Here is a 22,603-nt window from a genome sequence, read left to right on the forward strand (position 1 = left end):
CATAATATATGTATATATGGAAATTTCACAGTGAAATTCATCAATTTGTATAATTAATATGCATTAATTTTAAAGAATTTAAATACTGTTGAAAGAAAGGTGCTTCCTGAATATTGTTGCTGGTTATGCATCACGTACTTAGACCTGAAGCCCTGGGTGAGGTGCAGGTTGGCACATGGTCCAGTGCTGTAGTAGAGATGCTCCTCCTGTTCAGACCCCTCATTGACCATGCCTGAAAGCATAGCAGGCTGAGAGGCAGCAGGCAGTTTTCCCTGCACACATCATCCCATCTTGTCTGCAAGGTGATCAGCGTACTAGTTCAATGCACAGAGCCCAGCCAGGGCCCCGAGCAGGGGACTGAACAGACAGGTTCAGTGACAGATTGACAGTCACTTGACACACTTCTTTTCTGTACTTTACCTGATTCACTTTTAGAAAACAAAAAATGCAGGAAGTCTTCTTTACCAAAATTTTAAGAATTTTGGAAATTGGGCTTACTCATGCCATGCATAATCTTTAATAGTATTTTGGAAGTGAAGAGGCTCTTTAGTACCATCTTCTTTAATCTACTAATTTTACAAAAGCATTTCTTCACTTTTTATTTGGATTCTCCTCTCCTGAAGTCACAAGTTAAGACAATTATCCACACTATAAATATCAACAGTTGATTCACTCCTTAAGCATAATCTTATGAATTATTTACTGAAATAGATTCGAAGAAGAAACTTCTCACTTCTGTTTTTAACTTTTAGAGCTTCTATCTTAGAGCTACTATTGGTATTTTAAAATAATTAATATGAATTTATTTTTAAAATCATGGGATTATATCTCACATATTATCTGTGTGATCTTGAGCTAAAATAGTTCTTTTTAAGTTTCTTTACCCACTGCATGAATGTGATCATTTCTATATCTGCACTACTAGGTAGTGCTAAACACTGAATAAATAGAACATAGGAAGTACTTAACCTTTTTTCTTATTGTTCATTTTATTATCAGTTTAAAGGTGTGCTTAGACATAGCCATGTCAATATAGTTACTGGAGGGAGAAAAAGTTAAATATTTTACATAAAATATCATCAGTTGTTGTTTTAAATACATATGCTTCATTTTTACCTTTAGAAAAATACTAGTTTTATTAATTTAATATATTTCTTCTCCAAACCTATGAATTTGAGGATGGGAGAAGCATGATATTAGGCTCATGGGCACCAGTACAAGTAGTTTTACCTATCATAAAACCATGTGGATTTCCCATAGTTCCATGTCATGAACTGAGTTTAGCAAATGTCAGAATGCATCCAGATGATGGAGTTGATTGTCAAAAATGATTGAAGCCTCATGTCTCTCCTAGAGTGATGGCAGTTCGTTCAGATTTTGTCCTGACCATTCAAACCTGTGTGAAATTCCTTTCATCCTCCAGGCACTGGGTAGAGACGCTGAGAGAAACAGTGCCATAGCTGAAAACAGAAGTCTACAAGGAATAGACATCTACTTAGCATGCCTGTATGTTTTTATACTTAAAGTTTAACTTTTACCACTTCTACTTCTATACGGTATGGATGGAGTTGATCAGAGAAGAAACTAAGACTAGAATATAGAAAATTTCCAGTCTGATAAGGCTCACAGGACATGCATAAATGAGAGCACCTGAGTACCACTGTACAACCCTTTCCATCCTCCACCATCCAGTCTCTATCTTGATCCAGCTACTCATCATGTCTCTCTGATAACTGCCTAAAAATTTCCCTGCTTCCATTCAGTTATCCTCACTAAACCTAAATAAACCTTTTCAGAAGAAAAATGCTGAAAATACAGCCCAAGGAGGACAGTGGGATCCGTGTCAGTCTCCTCCGCAGCCTCTTTGCCCAATACTTGTACAAACCCGAGCACGTTCATGCCACGTGGTCTCTAACAGCCATCAGAAAACTTGCTCTTCCTTGCTCTTACCCTGGGACTCTTCTCCTTTCTCCCGTCTTTGCAATGTATAAAGCTCTTCATTTTTTATGACCCACCTCCAACATCAAATCCTGCAGTAGTTCCCAGAACTGCATGCAAGCAGAGCAAGTCCTGTGCTCTCACGTTACTGTTAACACAGTTATTTGATCTTTTCGTGTTTGGTGACAATCATGGGTGTGCATTAGTTTTTCTGTCACAGATTGTGAGAGCAGGTGCCTTTCTTTGCCCAGCCCATTACACTTTGCAGCTTCAAAACCACAATATATTACTTAGCTGCCATGCCTGTTCTTGAGTGTGATGGAGAGGATAAGGCCAAGGGCTTGGCTTTGGCCCTGGAGCTTTGCAAGTGCTAATTGAGAGCCTTGTTATCACTGCCAGGATCCAGAGAGTGGCCTTGTCTCTGTCACTAAGAGTGAGGGAGGGAGGGCAGGAAGGGAATACAGGGGTGGACAGCGTAGCGCTATGTCAGCTGTGTTATATCTTTGCTCTCATCTATAATTCTGTGAATAAGAATTACTGTCTCCTTTTCCAGGTGAAGAAACTGAGGCTGAGAAGGTTTAAATAACTTAAATTTACACTGCTAGTGCTGAGAGCTCTCTTTAAACCATGTTCTGGATGACTCGCACATTTATGTTAACTGCAACAGTGAGCGATGAGTGGGGCTTCAGTACCCCCACTTGCCACTCGTAAATCATCCACACCCCATGTCTCAGTAAAGGGAATTCTGTGGGTAACTGGACTCTGGGGAGGAGCCAGAAGGAGAAAGCAAATAGAAACAATCATTTTCGTGACATGCGGTATCTGTTTTAATGCAGGTCTTTAAGGAGAAATGTACAAAAATTAATTTTTATACATGTTTACGGAGTGTTAAGTATGTGAGGAGCACATTTTAGGCCCTGGACAAAACAGTGCTAAACATTTTTTATATAATAGCACTTAAATGGCCTGGTACCTGCTCGGCATCTTTGATTTTGTATTTCCTGTTCCCAGGTCCTATGTTAGTGACTATGTAGCAAGACTGACTGTTTTACTTTAACAAAGAGCTACTCTTTAATACTTTTCTGACCCCATGCTAGTGTGGTAAAGTCCCAAGCTGATGATCTTTTACAATTATTTCTCTCCCATCACAAAGATAGGATCAAGAGACTTTATTTAAAAGCTGAGGGTATATTTCATCTTGCTCAAAGAGGTGGAGATGAAATCATTGTCCAAATCTTCAGTTGCTCATTTAAAAAAATTGGTTAATTACAGTGAAGTTCTTTTTCCCAATGAAATCATTGGGGTTTATTTTAATAGCATTTGCTCCAAATATGTCTTATATTTTTACATCCTTATGTCTGTTGCATAACATTTTATGCCTCCATCAGAATTTCTCATCAAGGTTAATCTACTTGGATCTGATAATGTCAAAACTCAACAGACAGCTTTATTAACAATCATCAACATGAGTTTAGTATTATCTTAAGAAATAAAAGGTCAGTAGGTAGTAGTTACCCTACTATTTTATTGATGGACTCTTCTTCAAAGACTTTGAGTCATTCTTCACTGCTTATAGAGTCACTGGAGATATAAAATGTCTTTTTATAGTAATGAAAGTACTCCCACAATTAGCCAGAAGGCAGCCATTTATCTTTTTAAATAGCTCAGCTTTGAGAAGAACAGGATTTCAGGTGATATTTAGTAGATATATTGTTATGACAATGATGAAGTTGGTAATACCAATCTGCTTTTTGCTCTTAGGTGTGTGTGTGTGTGTGTGTGTGTGTGTGTGTTTGTGTGTGTGTGTGTGTGTGTGTGTGTACGTGAAACAGAAAAGCAGAGGAGAAATTTGTTTCTCTAAAGATATGCAGAAGCAAACTCTGTAGGAGGTTCTTCATCCATCAATTCCTTATAATTATATGCGAGTTGTAAATAATGATTGCAGCATGTATCCATCTTTAATGGCAAATGATTTTGAAACTTTATTTTGACATATGTCAGACATCAAATTTCAGACTACCATTCCCTGAGATCTGCAGGCTGCTTTTTCTGTCTCTGCCTATGCCTGCCTCTCTCTCTCTCTCTCTCTCTCTCTCTCTCTCTCTCTCTCTCTCTTTCCTTTACTATAAATGTTAATATGACCAATAGCCTCTCTCTCTCTCTGCCTCTCTTTCTCTCCTTCACTATAAATGTTATCATGACCAATAATGGACAAATAGAGATTACTTGCCACCTAATAGGATACACTGCCAAGGATACAACAAAACTTCTGGGGCATTCCTGAAAAATATACATAACCTGAATCTAATCAAAAGTACCACTAAACAAACCTAAGTTTGAAGATATTGTGCAAAACAAAAGTATACAGCAACTATATGAATATTTAAATTTGATATATGATCCCAAGAGGGATTATTAAAGTTTTCACTTTAAAATGTATGGTTTGCTCAATGTAAGAAACTACTTTATATTAGTTGCTGCTAATTTTGACAGTGAAGCTAGTTTCCAAAAGATTTAATCTTGGTTTTTACAAGCTTGTTGGTGGCGGTCATGCTTAATCAGTGAGTTTCATGTCGATTATGTTAGGATGCTGAAAGGAAACAGAAACATAAGTGGCTTATTTTTCTATTTTCAAAAGAATAAAACCAAATGAGAAAAAAATGGAGTCATTCAAAACAAAAGGACGGACATAGTACATAATTTAAAACCACAGTATAAGGTGATCTACAATGGTCACCATGATGTCTCTTGTTATCTTCAAAAGAATTGCCCATATCATCAGATATAATACAGTTGAATATAGCAGTACAGAAAAAATCAATAAAAAATCACTGGAGACATTATAAGACTTCAAAGAGGGTAATAGTTAAACCAGAATGGGTATCATAGTGAATCTTATTGTCTTCAAAGTAGTTGCCTATACTCTCAGACTTGATATTATCAAACATAACAGATTCAAATAAAATCAGTCAAGACAAGATGGCAATTGAACAAGACAGATTCAAATAAAGTCAGTCAAAACAAGGCATACAAGGTTTCAGATTAAGTTAATAGGAAATTAAAATGGTTACCATAGTATATCCTGCATGTCTTTGCAATAGCTGTCTATGCCCTCAAATCTAGTACAAGCAGACAAACTGGAACAGAATATAACCAAACTAAACAGAGCGATGAAAGCAATATGGATTTCAAATCATGATACAAAATTACCAATGTCCTCTGCTTTCTCTATGTGGACAATTTCTCCCCTTTCACTTTCCTAGGGTGCATTGTACATTTTGTATCCCACTAACACCTTTAGTTTTTATATCAGGAAAGCAACCCGTTATTTACCTAAGTGGTTCTGAACCTTTTTACACCTGAGCTTGGTCTCAAGTTGTATCCATTTTCCTACAAGAGTCTCAAGGTTTTTCTTCCTTATAGCTAAGTAGTTCTTGTATAGTAGTGTTATGTCTTTCCAACCAACCTGCAGCTGATGGGCGAAGCTACCTCCACTTTTTTCTGGCTCCCTGTCACATAGAGCATTATTTTCTCATCTTTGACTTTCAGTCCATAAACCTTCTTTCAGGTTAAATATATTTCTTATATAGAGCATCTTGATGGACCCTGTCTCCTGATCCACTCTGTCTGTGTTTCTTTTTATTAGTGTATGGAGGCTATCCATGTTAGCAATTGTAGCCAATCTTCTCTTCCTCATCTCTGCCATGCTACTTTTTGTCATTGGCTGTCTACTTTTCCTCTTCACTCCACTGTCTGCCCCTTTCAGTGAGCCTCCTCACTTGCTGTTTTTGAAACCATGGTCTCTCTCTCTCTCTCTCTCTCTCTCTCTCTCTCTCTCTCTCATGTCTTCCAGTATTTTTTGTAGGGTTGGATTAGTAGTCATGAACTCCCGCAGTTCCTTTTTGTCATAGAAGCATCTTGTTTCTCCATTAATTTTGAGAGATAGTTTTGCAGGATTCATCAATCTGGGTTGGAGCTTATTTTTCTCAGGACTTGAAATACTTTGTTCCAAGCTCTTCTTGATTTGATGGTTTATGTCGAGAAGTCTGTCATGATTCTGATGGGTTTTCCTTTATAGCTGATCTGTTTCTTTTCTCTGACCACTTTTAATATTCTGTTCTTGTGTTGAATTTCTGGGATCTTGATTATTATATGTCTGGATATCTCTATTTTGATTATAGCTGGCTTTGGTTATAGTTCTTTTGCCTCATATATCTGGATAACATTTTCTTTTCCTATGCTTGGGAAGTTTTCTTTAATTATTTCTATGAATAGCCTTTGTATTTCATTTGTATTTACCCCTGCTTCTTCACTCACATTTTTCAATCTAAGTTATGATCCTCCTGTCATCTTCTAGCCTTTGTATAGTTACTTCCTGGTTTCTTATTATTCTTAAAAGATCTTTCCTTTTGTGATCACATGTTGAAAACCTGTCTTCAAGGTTTGATAGTCTGTGTTTAGTTTTTTTCAAGCAGTTTTGACAGCTTTCAATGGCATTTTTAATTTCCTAGTAGTCTCTTTGAATCCGTTTCATGTATTCTAGACATTTTTTTTTATATTCTTCATCGAAGGTTTCCCTCCTTTTTCTATGCCACTTCATTCTTCCATCTGTGTCTTCCTGAGAGGTACTTAGAATTTCTTTTATCATTTTTCTTATATCTTCCTTTACTTGTATTGCAATTTGTTTTTAGTTCTTTTTTAATGTCATAAAGATAATTCTTTATGTCAGATTCTGGTTTTTCCAGCACCACAGGTGTGCAACCCCCATTCTCTTCTGTGTTTACCTCCTCAAGGGCAGTAGTGTTTGTGTTGGGGGCTGGAGATTTCCTTTTGTTTCTTCTTCTTGTCATGTTTCTGGTTTCCTCTAGGTGAATGGACAATGGAGGTTCCCAGCACTTCCTGTATTGGCCACGTTTATTCTTAAGCATTCTGATGGTTAGGGATTTCTGCCCTCCTCAGTCTGCTGAAGACCAGCTCAGAAGGGGCAGGACAGGTTGGCCCCTCCCCTTCTGAGCTGTTCAAGCTCCGGGAGTCTTCACCTTAGTGTATGCCAGGCAGATGGGGCCGGTTAGGGATAGTTTCAAGGAGACCTCATCCTTTGCTATTGCATCAGACATGGAGGCAGAACTCAGTCCAAGCCGTTCTCACCAATCTGCTCTGCACTATGAGTGGCTGACTGAAGCCACTGCAGTTCTAGTTCTGGGGCTGTCCTGCCGGACTCCAAATTGTCACCTAGCCAGTCACCCACTTCCTTCGTACAACTAAGTTGCTCACACTCGCTGCGAGCCAGTACAGATCTCTGAGCCAGATCTCCAAGCCGATTGCTACTCCACTCCGCCACTGCCCTCCATGACCGCTTCCTCCCAATGAGGCCCTCAGGCTCACCAACCCCCAACTTCACCACAACCATGTGTCTCCGGATTCCAATGGCATTTCGTACACAATGGGACCAACTCCAGTGAGAACAAGTCTGGCTACAGCCTTCCATCCATGATTTTCTTTTTTTTTTTTTTTTCTTTCCCTTTAGTTTCCTGTTGTGTCAGGAGGATCCATCTCCCTCTGTTTAGTATTCTTCAGGATGTTTTATTCCAACATCTGAGCTGTTTCTCTCAGAGAGACTCTCTATTTTGCTGCTTATTGATCCACCATCTTTTCACTGTCTGACATAAGTGGTTTAAAAGAAGAAAGTTTAATGGTAGAACAATGAACAGAGGTGGGCATAGTAAACAGAAAGAGCCTAGGACATGGCAGTAGACAGAAGTTTCCATTTATTTTATTTTTAATGGAAAAATAATACTTTGTTATACTGCAATGTATTTTATATGGTAGGGTGATTGAATCAAGCCGATTAACATATAACTTTTTCATACACTTATTATTTGTAGTTATAATATTTAACACCTATTGTTAGAGTGATTTCAAAATATACATTATTACTAGGAATAGCAAGGTTGCTATGCAACAGACTGATGAGGGATGGTGAGTGAGTAGTGCTCAGAGAGGTTTTTATTACCTGTGGACCTCAGGGGAGAAGGTGAGCTAGGTATGTGACCAGCACTCAACAAGTACTGACATTTTGGAAGCCAGCTAGAAAGGGGACTAGATAAATACCAGTAATACACTCTTACTCCTGCTCAGCAAAGATACATTACATGAAACAACACCTGAATTGGCAGCCTGGTAAGGCAGTGTGGAGTGATTGGCATCCCAAAGCTCACAGCTAGGTAAAGAACAGTGGACCATGGACCTGAAGGACAGCTAAGAACAACCAGCTTTTGTGCCGAATAGGGGAAGCATCCCTTGCTTTTATGTAAGTGGATGAAAAATAAACTTATTTATGAAACAATAAATGAAGCTGTGTTTCATACATCCCAGTTTATTTCTCTCACTTAGAATCAAAATATATCAAAATATATCATTTCTCTCACTTAGAATGAAAATATATCATAACCTGTTCCTCATTTACATTAACAATACGTGGGAGGAAGTGTTCCTCAAATGTGTTAGACCCCAAATGGGAGACTTCAGAATAGAGTATGGTAATTGAATAAGGAAAAGTGTAGAAGATGCAAAAAGAATACAATAATAAAGAAAAACAATAGAAGAAAAGGCAATTGTTAAAGATACAGCCCAAAGATTTTCTATCCCAAATTATAAACTGATCAAAGAATAGTTTTTGGAGCATTCATAAATAATGGATTCATAACACATTAATGTGAAAAGTTTCAGGTGAATTTTTGTTTGCATTTGAGAACCCCTCACCGTCAAGGTACATACGCTATGAAAGGGATCAGGAAGCCACAGGCTAGACCAGTGTTGTGACCTCAGTTTTGTAATCCTTTAACTGTCATCAAAGGCTTTCTTAATATCTGTTTGGGTTGCAGAAATTCTTAATACTGTTATATATATGATCATTTTTAAGATAGTCAACTTTCTTAGGTTGTACATGAATACAGTGTCACATTAAGCACGTAGTTAGGAAAAATTCCAGAATGTCACAAGTGATAGGTTAGGCAGTAGTTTTATTGGGGGAACATATACATCTGGAATTACTGCACACAGAGTAAAGTAGAGGCCAGAAACCATTTGATATGCAATGGGTCTATATTCTATCACAGATGTGCCACCCACTGTGGCCCTTTCAGAGGGGATGTGGTCAGTCAAGAAACAGAATGCTGGAGGAAGGTAGCCTGGGTTAGACAACATTTATGGTCTCCATCCCTCCCAGAAAGCCAACTTCCCAACACTCAGAAGCTTTGGCACTCAAGGGAAACTGTAACACTCCATACATAGAGAAATGGGGCTACCAGCCATAGTCCAACCAAACCAGAAGGAGCCCCAGAACCACTTCTCTTATTATGCCATTTGTGATAATTACCTTATTCCTTTCCAAAATTCAGTCGTTGCACTATTGAAGCAGAAAACTAGACAAAATAGACTTCTGGATTAATGGAATCTAACATTCTTATGTACTTATACTTTGAAACTTCTTAATGAATATATGCATACTCACACATCAGTAATTTTTTATGTTCATTGATACATTTTTTAAAGGTCAAAGTTAATTTTCATCCATTTCTCACCAAGTTTTACTCATATGACTTTGTACAATTCCTATGAGTTCCTTTGATTACAATTATTACACTATGCTATGCTTATCTCTATAATAGATGTCCATATCAAATTAAGCAAACCAAAGTTTACAAAAATAATGTTTTGCTTAAATTCTTGAAAATCATATGTGATGAATGTTCTGATAACTATCTAAAATGGATTATTTTGAATTCCTTCCATGACAAATGTTTTAGCAGAAATTTAAATTTTTCCTGTTTCTCTGGAGTTTTTACTAAAACACATTCTGACAACACCCCTCTACCAAAGAGAGAATCTGATCTGAGTAAAGAATACAGAATTGCATTCCCTTTGAGATTTTAAACAAAACTAGTTATACACTATTGTATTCAGAGGTCGCAGGGAAAGCAATTACATACAGGACACATAATTTATAGTATTATTTATACTGGTCACCCAAGAAGTCAAATACAGAGAATATGCAGGAAATCTGTCCACACACTAAAGACTGAGAAAATCCAGCCAGCAGCCTAGATCCCATGCAATAACCTGCACGAGCTCAACCAAAGACCTAGAGCCCACGACATTGCCTCCCACAAGTCCAACTGGAGGCCTAGAGCCCACAACAATGACTCATGCAAGTCTGTTTCTTGGATCTGTGCTGGCAAAGCCCAAAGGTCAACAGTGAAAGCCAGAAAGTATATGCCAGCAGGGCAAAGGATCTATGCCACTAGGTTGAGGGTTCTGCACTGGTGCCAGGAAGTGAAGCTCAAAGTGAGAACCAGGGCTGCCCCCAAAATTACCATAGCCATCCTCTGCTATGAAGAAGTCCCAAGCTCCTCTGAGGATGAGAACAACCGAGTATATATCAGGAAGCCATCGTGACAAGCTTCTCCTAGAGATTAAATGGCACACATCTTCCCCTCCAGAACCAGGAAGTGATACTCAAAGTAAGGACCAGAACTCCCCGAAAATGAACCACAGACATTCTTCTCAATGACAAGGTCCCGAGCGCCTTTAATGATAACAGCCTTGTTCATATCTTTGAAGCCAGCATGACAAGCTCCTCCAGAAGAATCAACCACACCAAATAACACCACTTAGGAGAACTTACAATGGTACTTTATTCCTCTCTACTTGTCTTTTTATGCTGGCGAGAGTCCTCAGGTAGACCCTTTACACTCAGCACCGCACTGATTCAGTTCAGCTGGTGTTTAAGATGACCTTTAGTTTTCATCTGCCACACACAGTTATTTGTAAAGGTGAAAGTTCTTATAAATTAACCAGGCACAGTATCTTGTCCAAGGTGAATTTCAATTCTCAAATCTTTGATACTTATTCTCAATTTAGGTTATACCAGGTACACATAATCATTTGTATCCATATTTATTATTTTCCTATTTGTCCCCCAAAGACATGGATACATAGTGGCCTTTATGTTTCGTAAGAGGCATGAAGATTTAGAAATCCTTATCATTTCCAAAGAGCTGACTCTAGAAACTGCTACTGACCTGGGTGACCGGTTTGCACTTCGAAGGGAGGTGTAGGTTGTTTTCTCATATTCAAGGCAATTTTGCATATAATTGGCTTTGGAGAAATAATGATCAAAGAGAAACAGCTCATACCCAAGCAGTGGCTACCAGTCACTGTGGAAGATATATGATAAGTAGCCCAGGGGTTTCCAGTGTACCCAAAAGGATAGATTATTTGTTTAATAGAAGCTTTGTCACACATGGCCATAATATGGTTTACATATGAAAGGCTCTATTCTTTACTTAACATTCACAAGTTGCAATGGATTAATTAGCCCATCTGTCACCACAAATGTATTCCTATATCTTTTGCAGTGATTGCTAAAAAGTGACTTTTTCTTGTTTATCCACTATAAGTACACTGGAAAATAATAACTTTTTAAAAACAAGGCACATGTTTTTCAAGTCTTTCAAAATTGATTCATGTTTATTGCAAGCCATTTAATGTATAACTTTTTAAGGGTATGTGTCTGTGTAGACCTGATTTACTTGATAGTTACAAGGGTGAGAGAAGACCTCAGAAATCTCTCACCATCAGTTTTCCTTTCAGTCCACTATCACATTTACACTTGTTAGTTCATCTGAATATTCATCTTGTAACTGCTTCAAGTTTGATGTCATTACAATTACCACTCATTTGTAACCCCAAATTTAGTTGGAGGACAGCCATATGTAATTATCCTGAATTTCTGTTGTTGGCATTTCTCTTTCTTTCTTTCTTTTTCTTTATTCTTTCTTTGTGTGTATGTGCTTTTGCCAGTTCTGATGCCCTGATTTTCAGTAATATGTTTGTCTTCCTTCTCATTTACTTCAAATCAGGTGGCTTAATCATTTTCATAATCCAGTCTTTTCTAAGACTGTTTCTTTCTTAACACCTATCAGTCACAGGAAATTTTTCAGCTGTACTCTCCTTACTCGGTGGCAGAACTGCAGTTATCAAAATGCCAGATGTTATAAAGATGAAATTACAGTATCCGTATTTCCTAGGACTGCCCTACTTTCTCATTCTGTATAATGACACCTTTGGAAAACAGTCTCTTTCTCTATAGCATCTTAAATCAAATTATCATGCTTCCTTAAACTCTTCTGCATATAAATTTCAAACTAACCCTAACCCTAATCCTAAATCCGTAACTCATGGGTATTTTTTCATCACCTGCTTCCATCAGATTTACTCCCAACCATATTTATCCAATCTTTTTGTCATGAAAATCAACTTCCCTATACTCCTCTACAAAAACACTCCCTCTTTCTACTGAGAGAAGAAAGATTGAATCTACACCCTTAACTACCTAAGTAGGACACTTTTTAATTGGAGCCTTCTCTATTGCCAGTCTTCTTTTGTAAAACAAACAGAAACTGTATGTTGAACTAAACGTAAGTTTGAGACAGAAGAAGCAGGAAGAAAATATAGAGGTAAACAGAATGCTACAGATAAAGAACGATGAAGTACCAAGCTCCTTGCTGTTGGTTTAGAAACTGCCTGAAAAAAAATTGAACTTTTGCTACTAATTTATTTGTTGACTTAATACAGAATTTTCCTGTAGGGTTCAATTTAGGTATACTTCAAATGTTATTTTTTTTTCATAGCCATAACTGAAAAAACTGAACAAAACAACTGCCAGAAAATCCTAATTAATCTGTTCTTTCCTCTGTTGTGAAAGGCATAACTTATAAAATGGTGACCTTTTGGTAGGGTAACACTATGTTGATGAACTTCAAGTGAAGTGAAAAAAAAAAGTGTTTAGTATTAACAGTGCTTACATTTTCTGAGGGATCACGTGGGGTTGTGGAACCTTTAAAGGTCACAGACTTCTTTACTTTGAGAGATATTAAATAGCTTATGAAAATAGAGGTCAGCTGCGTAGCAACTGGGAGAAAAGAGCATTCCCCAACAGAGAAGTATGATATTCGAGATTACAGTGACTGTTCTTTTTTTAAGATTATATTGAATCTCCATAGAGCAAAGACTTAAATTTGCATATAAATTCCCTCGCTGTAAATAAATGGATGTCCGGACCATAGAATCAATAGCTATTGATCTTACTGTATGAATGCTAATATTGTCTGCATATGCTAAACATTGCAATAAAACTTAATGATTCACCACCCTAAAATACTTTTCAGTAATTTTTATATTTCTGCAGAAATTATTGTATAGTCTAGATTTGTCAAAAATAATCTTCCCATGGAGGAACACAAAATAAATCATTATTTGTAGGAAACTCACTTTTTAAAAATTTATTTTTACTTTGAAGGACACAAAAACAAATAAACATCCTGAACCCCAAGACTATATTAACACGTAGACAAGACACAGCCACCTGGGGAGAAAGAGATTAATGGCATTGTCTCTCTAGTTTTTATTGACATGGTGTATGAACTAGTAGCATCTAATGTATGACTGGAAGAAAGCCTAGCCATAAAGTTTTCCCTTTACCTTGTGGTTTTCTTTAAGGTTTCTTCGAATAGAGCAGCATTTGTGTATTTTCTCTGCCACTGTTAAAAGTTGTTCTTGTAGGATCACAGTAAACATTGACATAGTTCCAATACATGTTAAATGGCTGGTAACTTTTTTTCAGAGAAAAGGATAGTGGAAAACTTCAAGAATGGGTCTTCATTAACTTGAAGGGACATGATCACGTAAAGGCTGGGGACAAAAGAGCAAGTCTTACCTACTGCAGAGATTCTCATAACTGTCTTACCTACGCTTGACCATCACTTGTGATCTGGAGGTTACAAATACGGACGACAATCAGAAACCATGAGGATGGTACTGTTCAATAGACAGGACTAGATTTTAGGTAGTGCTTTTCTGTGCTAGGCTGTTTTACCCTTTGGTGACGGTAACTCTAGGGAACCCAGCACTAGCTCAGACACCTGACATCCAACAGGAGCTCCAGGAAAATAAATGGCGTCCATAGGTGTCTCATGTTCACATATTCCATATGCTTCAGAAAAGATTCCAAGACTGTGTCAATGAAACTTCAGTGACAGTTTTCAAATTTCATCAACAAAGAAAACAATCAAAACGTAAAAACACAGATTAGGGATCTCTGACTGAAGTTTCTTACTAGTGGTTTAGGAACTGAACTAGGACATACTGTACAGTTGTGGAAACTTAATTGCTCATTTTTTGAAGGCACATTAACTCTTTCAGGGGCCGTTGAGTAAATTAGCTCCTCCGGTTCATTAAACGTGTCTCTACACAAAGTGACTATTCCCACCTGGCATTGTATCATTTACCCCAAAATGCCCCACGCTTGTGCTGATCAGGCACATACTCGATGTCTACTCAGGAGGAGAGAATGTGCTCATTTGATTGTCAGCAATTGTTCTTCAACTGCAACTCAGTGATTTCTTTTCCCTCTTTTTAGGCACCCGGGGGTATCTTAAGGGTTTGCTAGTGCATAGCAGTTACCAAGGCTTTGCCACGATGCAGGTAGTTTAGTTAGCTGTCCAGAAATGACAGAATTTCCAGGGTACTGGGCATGTTATTGTGCCACCAATTGTCTCCTCATAGTTGCAAAAGCCAACATTATTAATTCATTTAGGGTGGGAGTCATGAATCTATTTCAGGATTCTCTAGTTCTTTACTAAAGCCCAACTTTCACTAAAAGGCTCAGTTATCAGGGCTTATTTTAATGAAATAAATTCATAACTATTTGATATCCCTCTTTATTGTCCCTAAGAAAGGGTCTAAAAAAGCCTGCAGGTGGTTTGGTTGCTACATCAGATGGGAAACATTCCTGGCCCTTATACACAGGTGTGGAAGGGTCCCATAAAATGAATAGTATTTTTCCTCTTCTAAATGCCGGGTATAGAAACAAAGTTCACCTCTTTCCTCAGTGGCCTGAGCCAACTGAGAGACTCATAAATTGGTATAAATTGAAGCAGCAGAGGATCCAAAGGGACTCCCAAGAATATGCTGTTAGCAGTGCTAAAAGCAGGGCTGTTTTTGGTTGCCATATGTCAGCTGGGAACTTGTTAAAATGACAGTTCTGACTCAGAAAGTCAGAGTCAGCGCCAGGAGTTCTGCATATCTCGTCATCTCTTTAGTGATGTTGATGCCCCTGGTCCACGTACCACCCTTGGAATTGTGATGACACAGTTGCACATGGACAGTAACATAGCCTTGAATAAAAGGATGATGAATACGAAGGAAATGTGACATTGTCCTTTAAAAGTAGATTTCAGGCCAGGAAGACTTTGATGAAATATTTAAAATATCATCAAGATATTAGTTGCTCCTTTTTTAAAGGATATGATTGAGCCAGGCATGGTGATACATGCATGCCTGTCATCTCAGCATTCCAGGGGGCTGAGCAAGAACATCACAAGTTTGAGTCACAATTTAGTAACTTAGTGAGACCTTGTCTCAAAATAAAAAATAAAAATAGTACAGGCAGTACAACTCAGTGCAATGGCCCTGAGTTCAATTCTTAGAACTGGGAAAGAGAGGGAGATTTACTGAACATTTCTACCTGACTGAAGATTTCAGTGGTCATCTTGTGATGCTGACATGCCATTTGAACTTTGATTTTAAATTTGAATTACCAATAATTCTAATGGTGTTTCAGTAACCGACTCCAGATAGTTCATAAAGATACAAAATTATTTTTTCTAATCTCTTTCACTTCCTCATGTTGGCGAAGAGTTCAATAAAAATCAGTGTTAAATATTCCTTTGCAAAACTCGTATCAGAGCTGGTTGAAAGAGTCCCTCTGCAGCGCTTTGTAATCTATCGCAGTAGCCTCTCGTTCTTTCCGCTGAGATGAGTGATGTCGACCTGGTCCTGTCTCCACAGGTCAATGGGAAGGATCTCTCAAAAGCTACCCATGAAGAGGCAGTGGAAGCTTTTCGAAATGCCAAGGAGCCCATTGTGGTGCAAGTGTTAAGGCGGACGCCGCTCAGCAGAGCCTCCTATGGGACGGTCCCGGACGTGCAGCTCAGGAACGCCAGCACGCAGACAGACATCACCTTTGAGCACATCATGGCCCTGGCCAAGCTCAGGCCACCTACCCCTCCCGTGCCAGACGTCTGTCCATTTCTACTGTCAGACAGGTATTTCTTTTCATGTGTCCATCACCTTATTTGTTGTCGTTCTTCCTTTAAAGTAGCTATCGGAAAGAACAAGTCTCCCCAGCAAGCTAGCAATTAGGGCGATGGGCTCAGCTCTGTGCAGAGAAGCTCGCCAAAGAGGCTTCACCCAATTAGTTCTCTGCCCTCCCTGCAAGCCTCACTCCCTGACCCAGGTAACTGCTTCACCTCCAGAATGAGACCTGCTGAGAGGCAGTGAAAAGCTCTAGCTCTGATTAGCTGGGACTCCTATCTCCAACCCTCACAGGCCTTGTGCTACTCATGAGTGCTGGTCAGAGAAATGGATTTTCTCACCAAGGCTGCCAAGCCATTATTAAGAGTTAGGTAGATGTGACATGTTGGCACTGTGCTCTCTGTGGGTGGGTCTGTCTCTCTCACTCTCTTTCTCTCTCTTTCCCCCTCCCTCCCTTGCTTTTCTCTTTAAAAAAGAAGCTGGAAAATTAATTAAAGCACAGTTCTCCAAAGAAACCAATTACTCCATATATTGAGATATAAATAAAGGGTCCAGGCAGAGAGTAAGTAGAATGCTATAAAATAAGGAACAATTAAAGCAATATTTTATCCTGTTTTTATGTAATGGGAAGCATTGTATTTTACTTTAGATAATCCTATTGGTACAGTTTTAGAAATATTTTTTGCCTGGTATACTTTGTTCTGTGAGATTTTAAGTATTCAGAGTTTGATTTCTCAGGACAGTAGTGTCCTCTGACCTCATTTTTATTGTCTTCTCTAAGCCATTCTTGATTTTGGAAAACAGATCTGATCATACCACTTCCCTGCCTTTTGGTGGCCTCCATTAGTCTCTTTTGCTGAGCCACAAGTGTGCAAGAGTGTCACCCAGGAACTTTGAGAAGGCCTGGAAATGTCTGGATCCCACCTTGGGCCAGTTAATAAGAATTTTTACCAGGGGGTCTAGGCATCTCCTTAGGCAATTCTAATGTGCAGCCAGGTTTGAAAACCAGTTCTTAAGACTTCAACTTTCAGGAAGATAGTGGCACTGGTTGCTTACCTGTCACTTGGATTATTCATCCCTTACATATTAGAAACCCTTAGTGTCAAGCCACGGAGCTAGGTGCTGGGCATAAAACTGTAAGGATAGTCTCTGCCTCCCAGGGTTTAAGGGTAGGGGGAGGTGTTAAGCATCAGCAAGCAACGGATACATAGTCTTCATTAGTACACCAGGCACTTGGTACCTGCCAGGTAAATACTTGGTTAAATGATCCTTTGTTGGGTAACTTACCTTGTTTTAGGTAACAGTCCATGTGTTTTACAGTAATCACCTCATTTACTCCTCACAATACCCTGGAGAAGCAGTGCATTGTGTTACTACCATCCTCATGTCACAGGTGAGGAAACACACATTAGGTAACTTGGCCAAGATCCTATAGCAAGAAAGTAACAGAGTGACGCATATAAGTCTAGAGGCGTGACTTCAGTCCCTTTGTAGGTGTGCTGTGCTGCTGTTTCATAAATCCCAAAGCCCCCAAAAATGTCCTGTAGCTACAGTAGGTCCTGCCCCACCCTTTGCGTACCCAGCTTCTTCACTTCCCTTTTAATTACTGCACTACCCTAAAATTGCTACTGTTCTTCTTTCCCCAGTTAATCAGGCAAGAGCTAGATTTCATGCACCAACATATTTCCAATATGTAGCATAGAGCCTGGCATCTGGTAGGCACACAACAAATATTTATCAAGTGAGTAAGGTGTTCCTGATGTCAGAGCTCCCTTCTTGCTGACTAAAGACAAGTGAGACCTTAAATTCCCTCACAGAGTGAGGACTCACATTCTCCCAGCCTTGATGGGTTTTGCTAAGCCAGCCTAGATCCAAGCAAAGAGGGTTTACCTGGTAGACCAGCTGGCCTGACATGCTGTTTATGGTGCTTTGGCTGTTTTGCCTTACTTTATTTACTCTTACCTAAAACCAACAGCCATAGATGGTAGTCAACCAGTCTCAGTCCCTCCCTCCCTCCCTTTCTTTCCTCTCTGTCTCCTTCTCTCTCTCTCTCTCTCTCTCTCTCTCTCTCTCTCTCTCTCTGTCTCTGTCTCTCTGTCTCTGTCTCTCTCTCTCTTTGTCTCTCTCTCTCTCTGTCTCTCTCTCTCCCTCTCTCTCTGGCTAGTGAAAAAGGAACTTCAGTTTTTAATAGCATCCACAGTCACAGAAGACATGCCTGCCACCAACTTCTTTGTTTGCACTTAGAATTTTTCACCTACTTTTATAGAAATGGAATTATGCCCTTTATTGTTGTTAAGCTGTACTTAACCTTCCTATAATATAATATATAGTACCTGAATCTTGACATATAGTAATTCAAATTCAAATATCTTTTTTTTTTTTTAACCAAAGATCAAAGTCGGGACCTCGCACTTGCCAGGCAGGCACTTACAATGCTGAGCTAAATCCCTGACCCTCAAGTATCATTTTTAAAAGTTATTTTAAATATTTCCTAAAGGTCAAAGCATGTGTAAAATCCATGCCCAGGTTCTGCTCCCTTGCCTTACTTAGTCTGTTCTAGCACTGGGAATTTACTAAAAGAACTTTGAAACTTGGTACCATTTAGGAATTTGCAGTGAGATGTGGTCATAAATGCTGGTTACTATGTGTCTCTGTATCCTGAATCAGAGAGAGGGAAGGAGGCTAGTGAGGGAAATGGGCATAAGGATCTGAAGGAATGGAGCAGGAGCTAATGTGTGTACATTTTACAATCTGAAAATTATGGGTTTTAAAAACTGAGTTTTCAAAACCTGTTTGGGTAGTAGGTTTTAGATTTGGTTATGCTTTGCTCCAAAGCAAGCCCCTTTGGGTTACTGCAGTGTCAAATGTCACACATTCCAGGGAATAGAAGAGGCCAGGGAGTATCAGTGGACTTCGATTGTCAAAGACTTTACATCAGTCCCTTTCCGGAGTGCAGCTGTGACCACAGCCCTTCCTCTCATATTCACCCAGAAAGAGCAGATCAGTGGATTTCGAGAGAAGAGAGAAAAGCAATTTGTTCTTTCTGAACTATTGTCTGTTTAAAGTCTGGAGTCCTAAGATCATTTCTTCTAAAGCAGGAAAAACTAAAGAGAAATTACAAAATCAGTTTTAAGCCTGGGGGGAAGAAAAACCCTTTTGATCCATTCCTATCCTATTGCCACATTCCCTATAGCTGCCATGCTCTTCATCCGGAGGAGCATGAATTTTATGAGGACAATGAGTACCTTTCCAGCCTGCCGGCAGATGCAGACAGAACAGAAGACTTTGAATATGAGGTAAGACAGTTTCCACAGCTCTTCATGTGTCTTCCTGATGTTACGGCTGAGAAGTTTTGCAAAACAAGAGAATCCACTTGTCATTATAAAAAATATCTTGTCGATTGTATATCAGGAAAAGACCTTTTGTATAGTTATTGGTTTTAGCTATTTGTCTCTAGTATTTTTTTTTTTTTTGTCTCTTTTTTTCCTTTTTATCGATGCCGGGGATAGAACTCACGACTGCCTGCTTGCAAGGCAGGCGCTTATGCCTATGCCGCTGACCTAAATCCCCAGCCCCATTGTCTCTAGTATTTTTAATAAACTCAAAATGTTTTTGTAAGCTTGAAAATAATTTGCTCACATTTTTTGCTGCTTTTGATAGATTCTTTTGCAGTGGCCATGCTTTTCTTATTTAATATATGCCAATTTTTAGGCCTAGTCTGGAAAAGAAGTTATTTTTAAAACCAAGATCATGCTTACAGTTTTTCAATCATTGAACAATATGATGATTTCAATTGAGAAAGTACATTTTATTATATTAGTTACAGTCTTTAAATTCCATATTGTCTTTATTTGTGACTCAGGTAGGTACTGTAATGAGCAGTTTCACAGACATTTAGAAATCAAGAGGCCTCCTGTCCTTTGTTGTAAAGCTGTTTAGGTGTGACATGGTATAATTTTAAAGAGCTGATAGGGGAACATGCAACATTTCTAAGAGCCCATCTAATTATTCAGAAGCTTTCACAAAAGTTGGAGAATTTACCCTAATACTTCCCCACCTTGTACAGTCCACAGATCTTTGACATTCTACTCTGACATTTGGAAATAAAATAGATTGGGAAGGTAAGAAAGCTTTGGTAAATAAGCAGCCAACCCGTGATTATCTGCCCTTTTAATGTTTCAGATGATGCCATACAAGTTCAGCAAAGTGTTCTTTTCCATTTAAAACCAGGAAATCCTGAAATCTCTTCCCTTAGGAGGACCTGAAATCAAATAAGGCCAGTTCAGTGAAGCTCTCCCAAAGCAAATAGTCATTTATTTAAAATCTTCCCCATCCAAAAGTCATTGCTGATGGTTATAGAAATCACTATATTTTTTTATCACCAGAACTTGATAAGAGGTACAGTGACATCTTGTAGCTGTGTAGATGGTTTTATCATTATTGTCACTTGGGTTAATGTTTTAACATCTCATTAAGTGGATTGCAAAGTTCTGTTATATAAATCCACTCATTTTGGCATGCAATGAAATATCTACTAAGTTCTATCTATTCACACAAAATAAATTATAGAATTGAGACACATGCAAATTATTAGGGAGTAAACTATTTTTCTTTTGATTAATGAACAGTTTGTGTTCAGGGGCTGGAATTTTCTAGATCACTCCAGCATTTCCTTTAGTTTGTACCCTAGAGCTTTATTAGAATCAGTCTGTATTGCAGGTGAGGGGAGGGAAGGAGACTTACTAAGGTTAAATAGATTAACAGGAAAAATCCTTTGAATACTCAGCATATCATCAAAATATTATAATAAGGGCAGATTTCCTTATAATTCTGTAGGGCTTACTGTAAGTGAACCACATCCTCTTTTTTGATGTCAATTCTTAGTAGATTCCAAAATTCAGATGGCATGATAAATGCTAACACAGGCTCTCTGCAGCCTGTAATATCAACTAATCACAGCATCATAGTCATTAATTTGCTGTCAACTGTGAATTTTGTTGCCAAAGGCACCTTTCTGAATGATTGAAATAAAGAACATTCCTGTGGAAATTTAAATAAGGATTTGCAGTGACAGTTCTCCATCATAAGAAAGGATGCTTATCAGAATAGCAAAGTGACTAAAGGTAGGGTGGGGGGATGTGGGAAAAGGCCTCAAGCGTAACTTACAAATTTAAGAGAGAATAAGGAGCCTACCCACTCACCCTCAGTTTGGTACCATTTCCTAACACACAGTCAGCATGTGTCATTGCTTGCAGCTGCATGGGTCAGCCCCCTGCCATCACCAGAGGCTCTTGTGGACACTGCTGTAAGTGGGACAGTCTGAAAATGCTGATCATGCCTTTCTGTTTCACACAGTTTGTACTGCACTGCATGGAGACGTGGGCTGGTAGAGTGTTTCTGGGACGAGCTGAGATGAGTGAGCTTCTGTGGGAATGTCACTATAGCCTGTTAGTCCTGGGGGTGGGAGGATGAGCATCTGGGCAGTTTTATGTCACTTAGACAATGTTAGATAAAGCTAAGATTTAGTAGGCAGAGAGAGTTTAAGTTTAGAAAGAGGTTCTTTTTCTTCTGCTCCCCAAGTATACACACATACCAAGCTAGTAATCACGATGCAAAGATGGCAACTGTTTCATCCACTTTCATTCCTTGCACCATAAATGTTGAAAGAATATTTGAGAAGTTCCGGATACTTAATCTAAATATGGCTTGATAAACTTTTGCCTGAGGGAGCTTAACTTCTAGAGGACAGAAGCAGACAATGAACGAATGAAGCCCTACTCTACTAAATGGTGATAATGGCTAATGGAGGTCAGCAGGAGCCAGTAATGGGGAAGCAGAGGTACTGGTGTCAGGACAAGGTGTTGCTGTTCTTACAAATGGTGGGACATTTAGAGTGTGGATTATTGACCCAATAGACCAAAACAAATCCATCTTGTAAATGTATACTTAAAGACATTTTAATATGTAGATTATTGCATTGGTAAAGTGTAACCACTCCCTCAGAGCTGTGATGGGCCACAAATGCTTTTTTGAAGATATTATAGTCCATGTGTCAATGTTATGGTGACTCTGGTGTGTTACAGCCCTCTATGAAATTTTAATGACATCCATATCTCACCATGACCTATTGCCACTTTTCCTAAGAAAAATATTTGACTGGGCTTAAAATTTCCCCGTAGTGCTGCAGAAAAGTCTCAGAGGACTAGTCTACATTAAAAGACTCACAGCTTGAAATTTATTCTCTTTTAAAAATGATGGTACTTGTTCTCTAATTAAAAATGATGAATGGTTTTAATTTTATTTTTCAAAGAAAAAAATGAAAGCATCAAAATTTAAACAATGCACCCATCCTAAGAGTCAGAGTGCTCCTTGCCACCGGATATCAGTGAGGATTAAGCTTTTCTTTTTTATTTTCAACTTTGTTCATTTTTTTTCCTAGAGCCAGCAAAAGGTTGAAATAAATCATAAATAGCCCTTAGCAAGTCAGAGGCAGAGCTCAAATTCAAGC

General features: G+C 38.6%; 1 protein-coding gene across 2 annotated transcripts in view; it reads left to right on the top strand.

Annotated features, from left to right (window-relative positions):
* Pdzrn4 (PDZ domain containing ring finger 4) overlaps nucleotides 1-22,603 on the top strand; it is a 373,075-nt gene that overhangs the window by 292,434 nt on the left and 58,038 nt on the right. For both annotated transcript variants that reach the window (XM_063254561.1, XM_023567655.2), the window contains 2 exons: nucleotides 15,850-16,106; nucleotides 19,289-19,391. In XM_063254561.1, the coding sequence (XP_063110631.1) occupies nucleotides 15,850-16,106; nucleotides 19,289-19,391 (360 nt within the window). The remainder of the gene's footprint in view (nucleotides 1-15,849; nucleotides 16,107-19,288; nucleotides 19,392-22,603) is intronic.

This window comes from Cavia porcellus, unplaced genomic scaffold, assembly GCF_034190915.1.
Source record: "Cavia porcellus strain 051 isolate PalLab524CR breed Dunkin Hartley unplaced genomic scaffold, mCavPor4.1 scaffold_8, whole genome shotgun sequence".
In the NCBI taxonomy this organism is placed as follows: domain Eukaryota; kingdom Metazoa; phylum Chordata; class Mammalia; order Rodentia; family Caviidae; genus Cavia; species Cavia porcellus.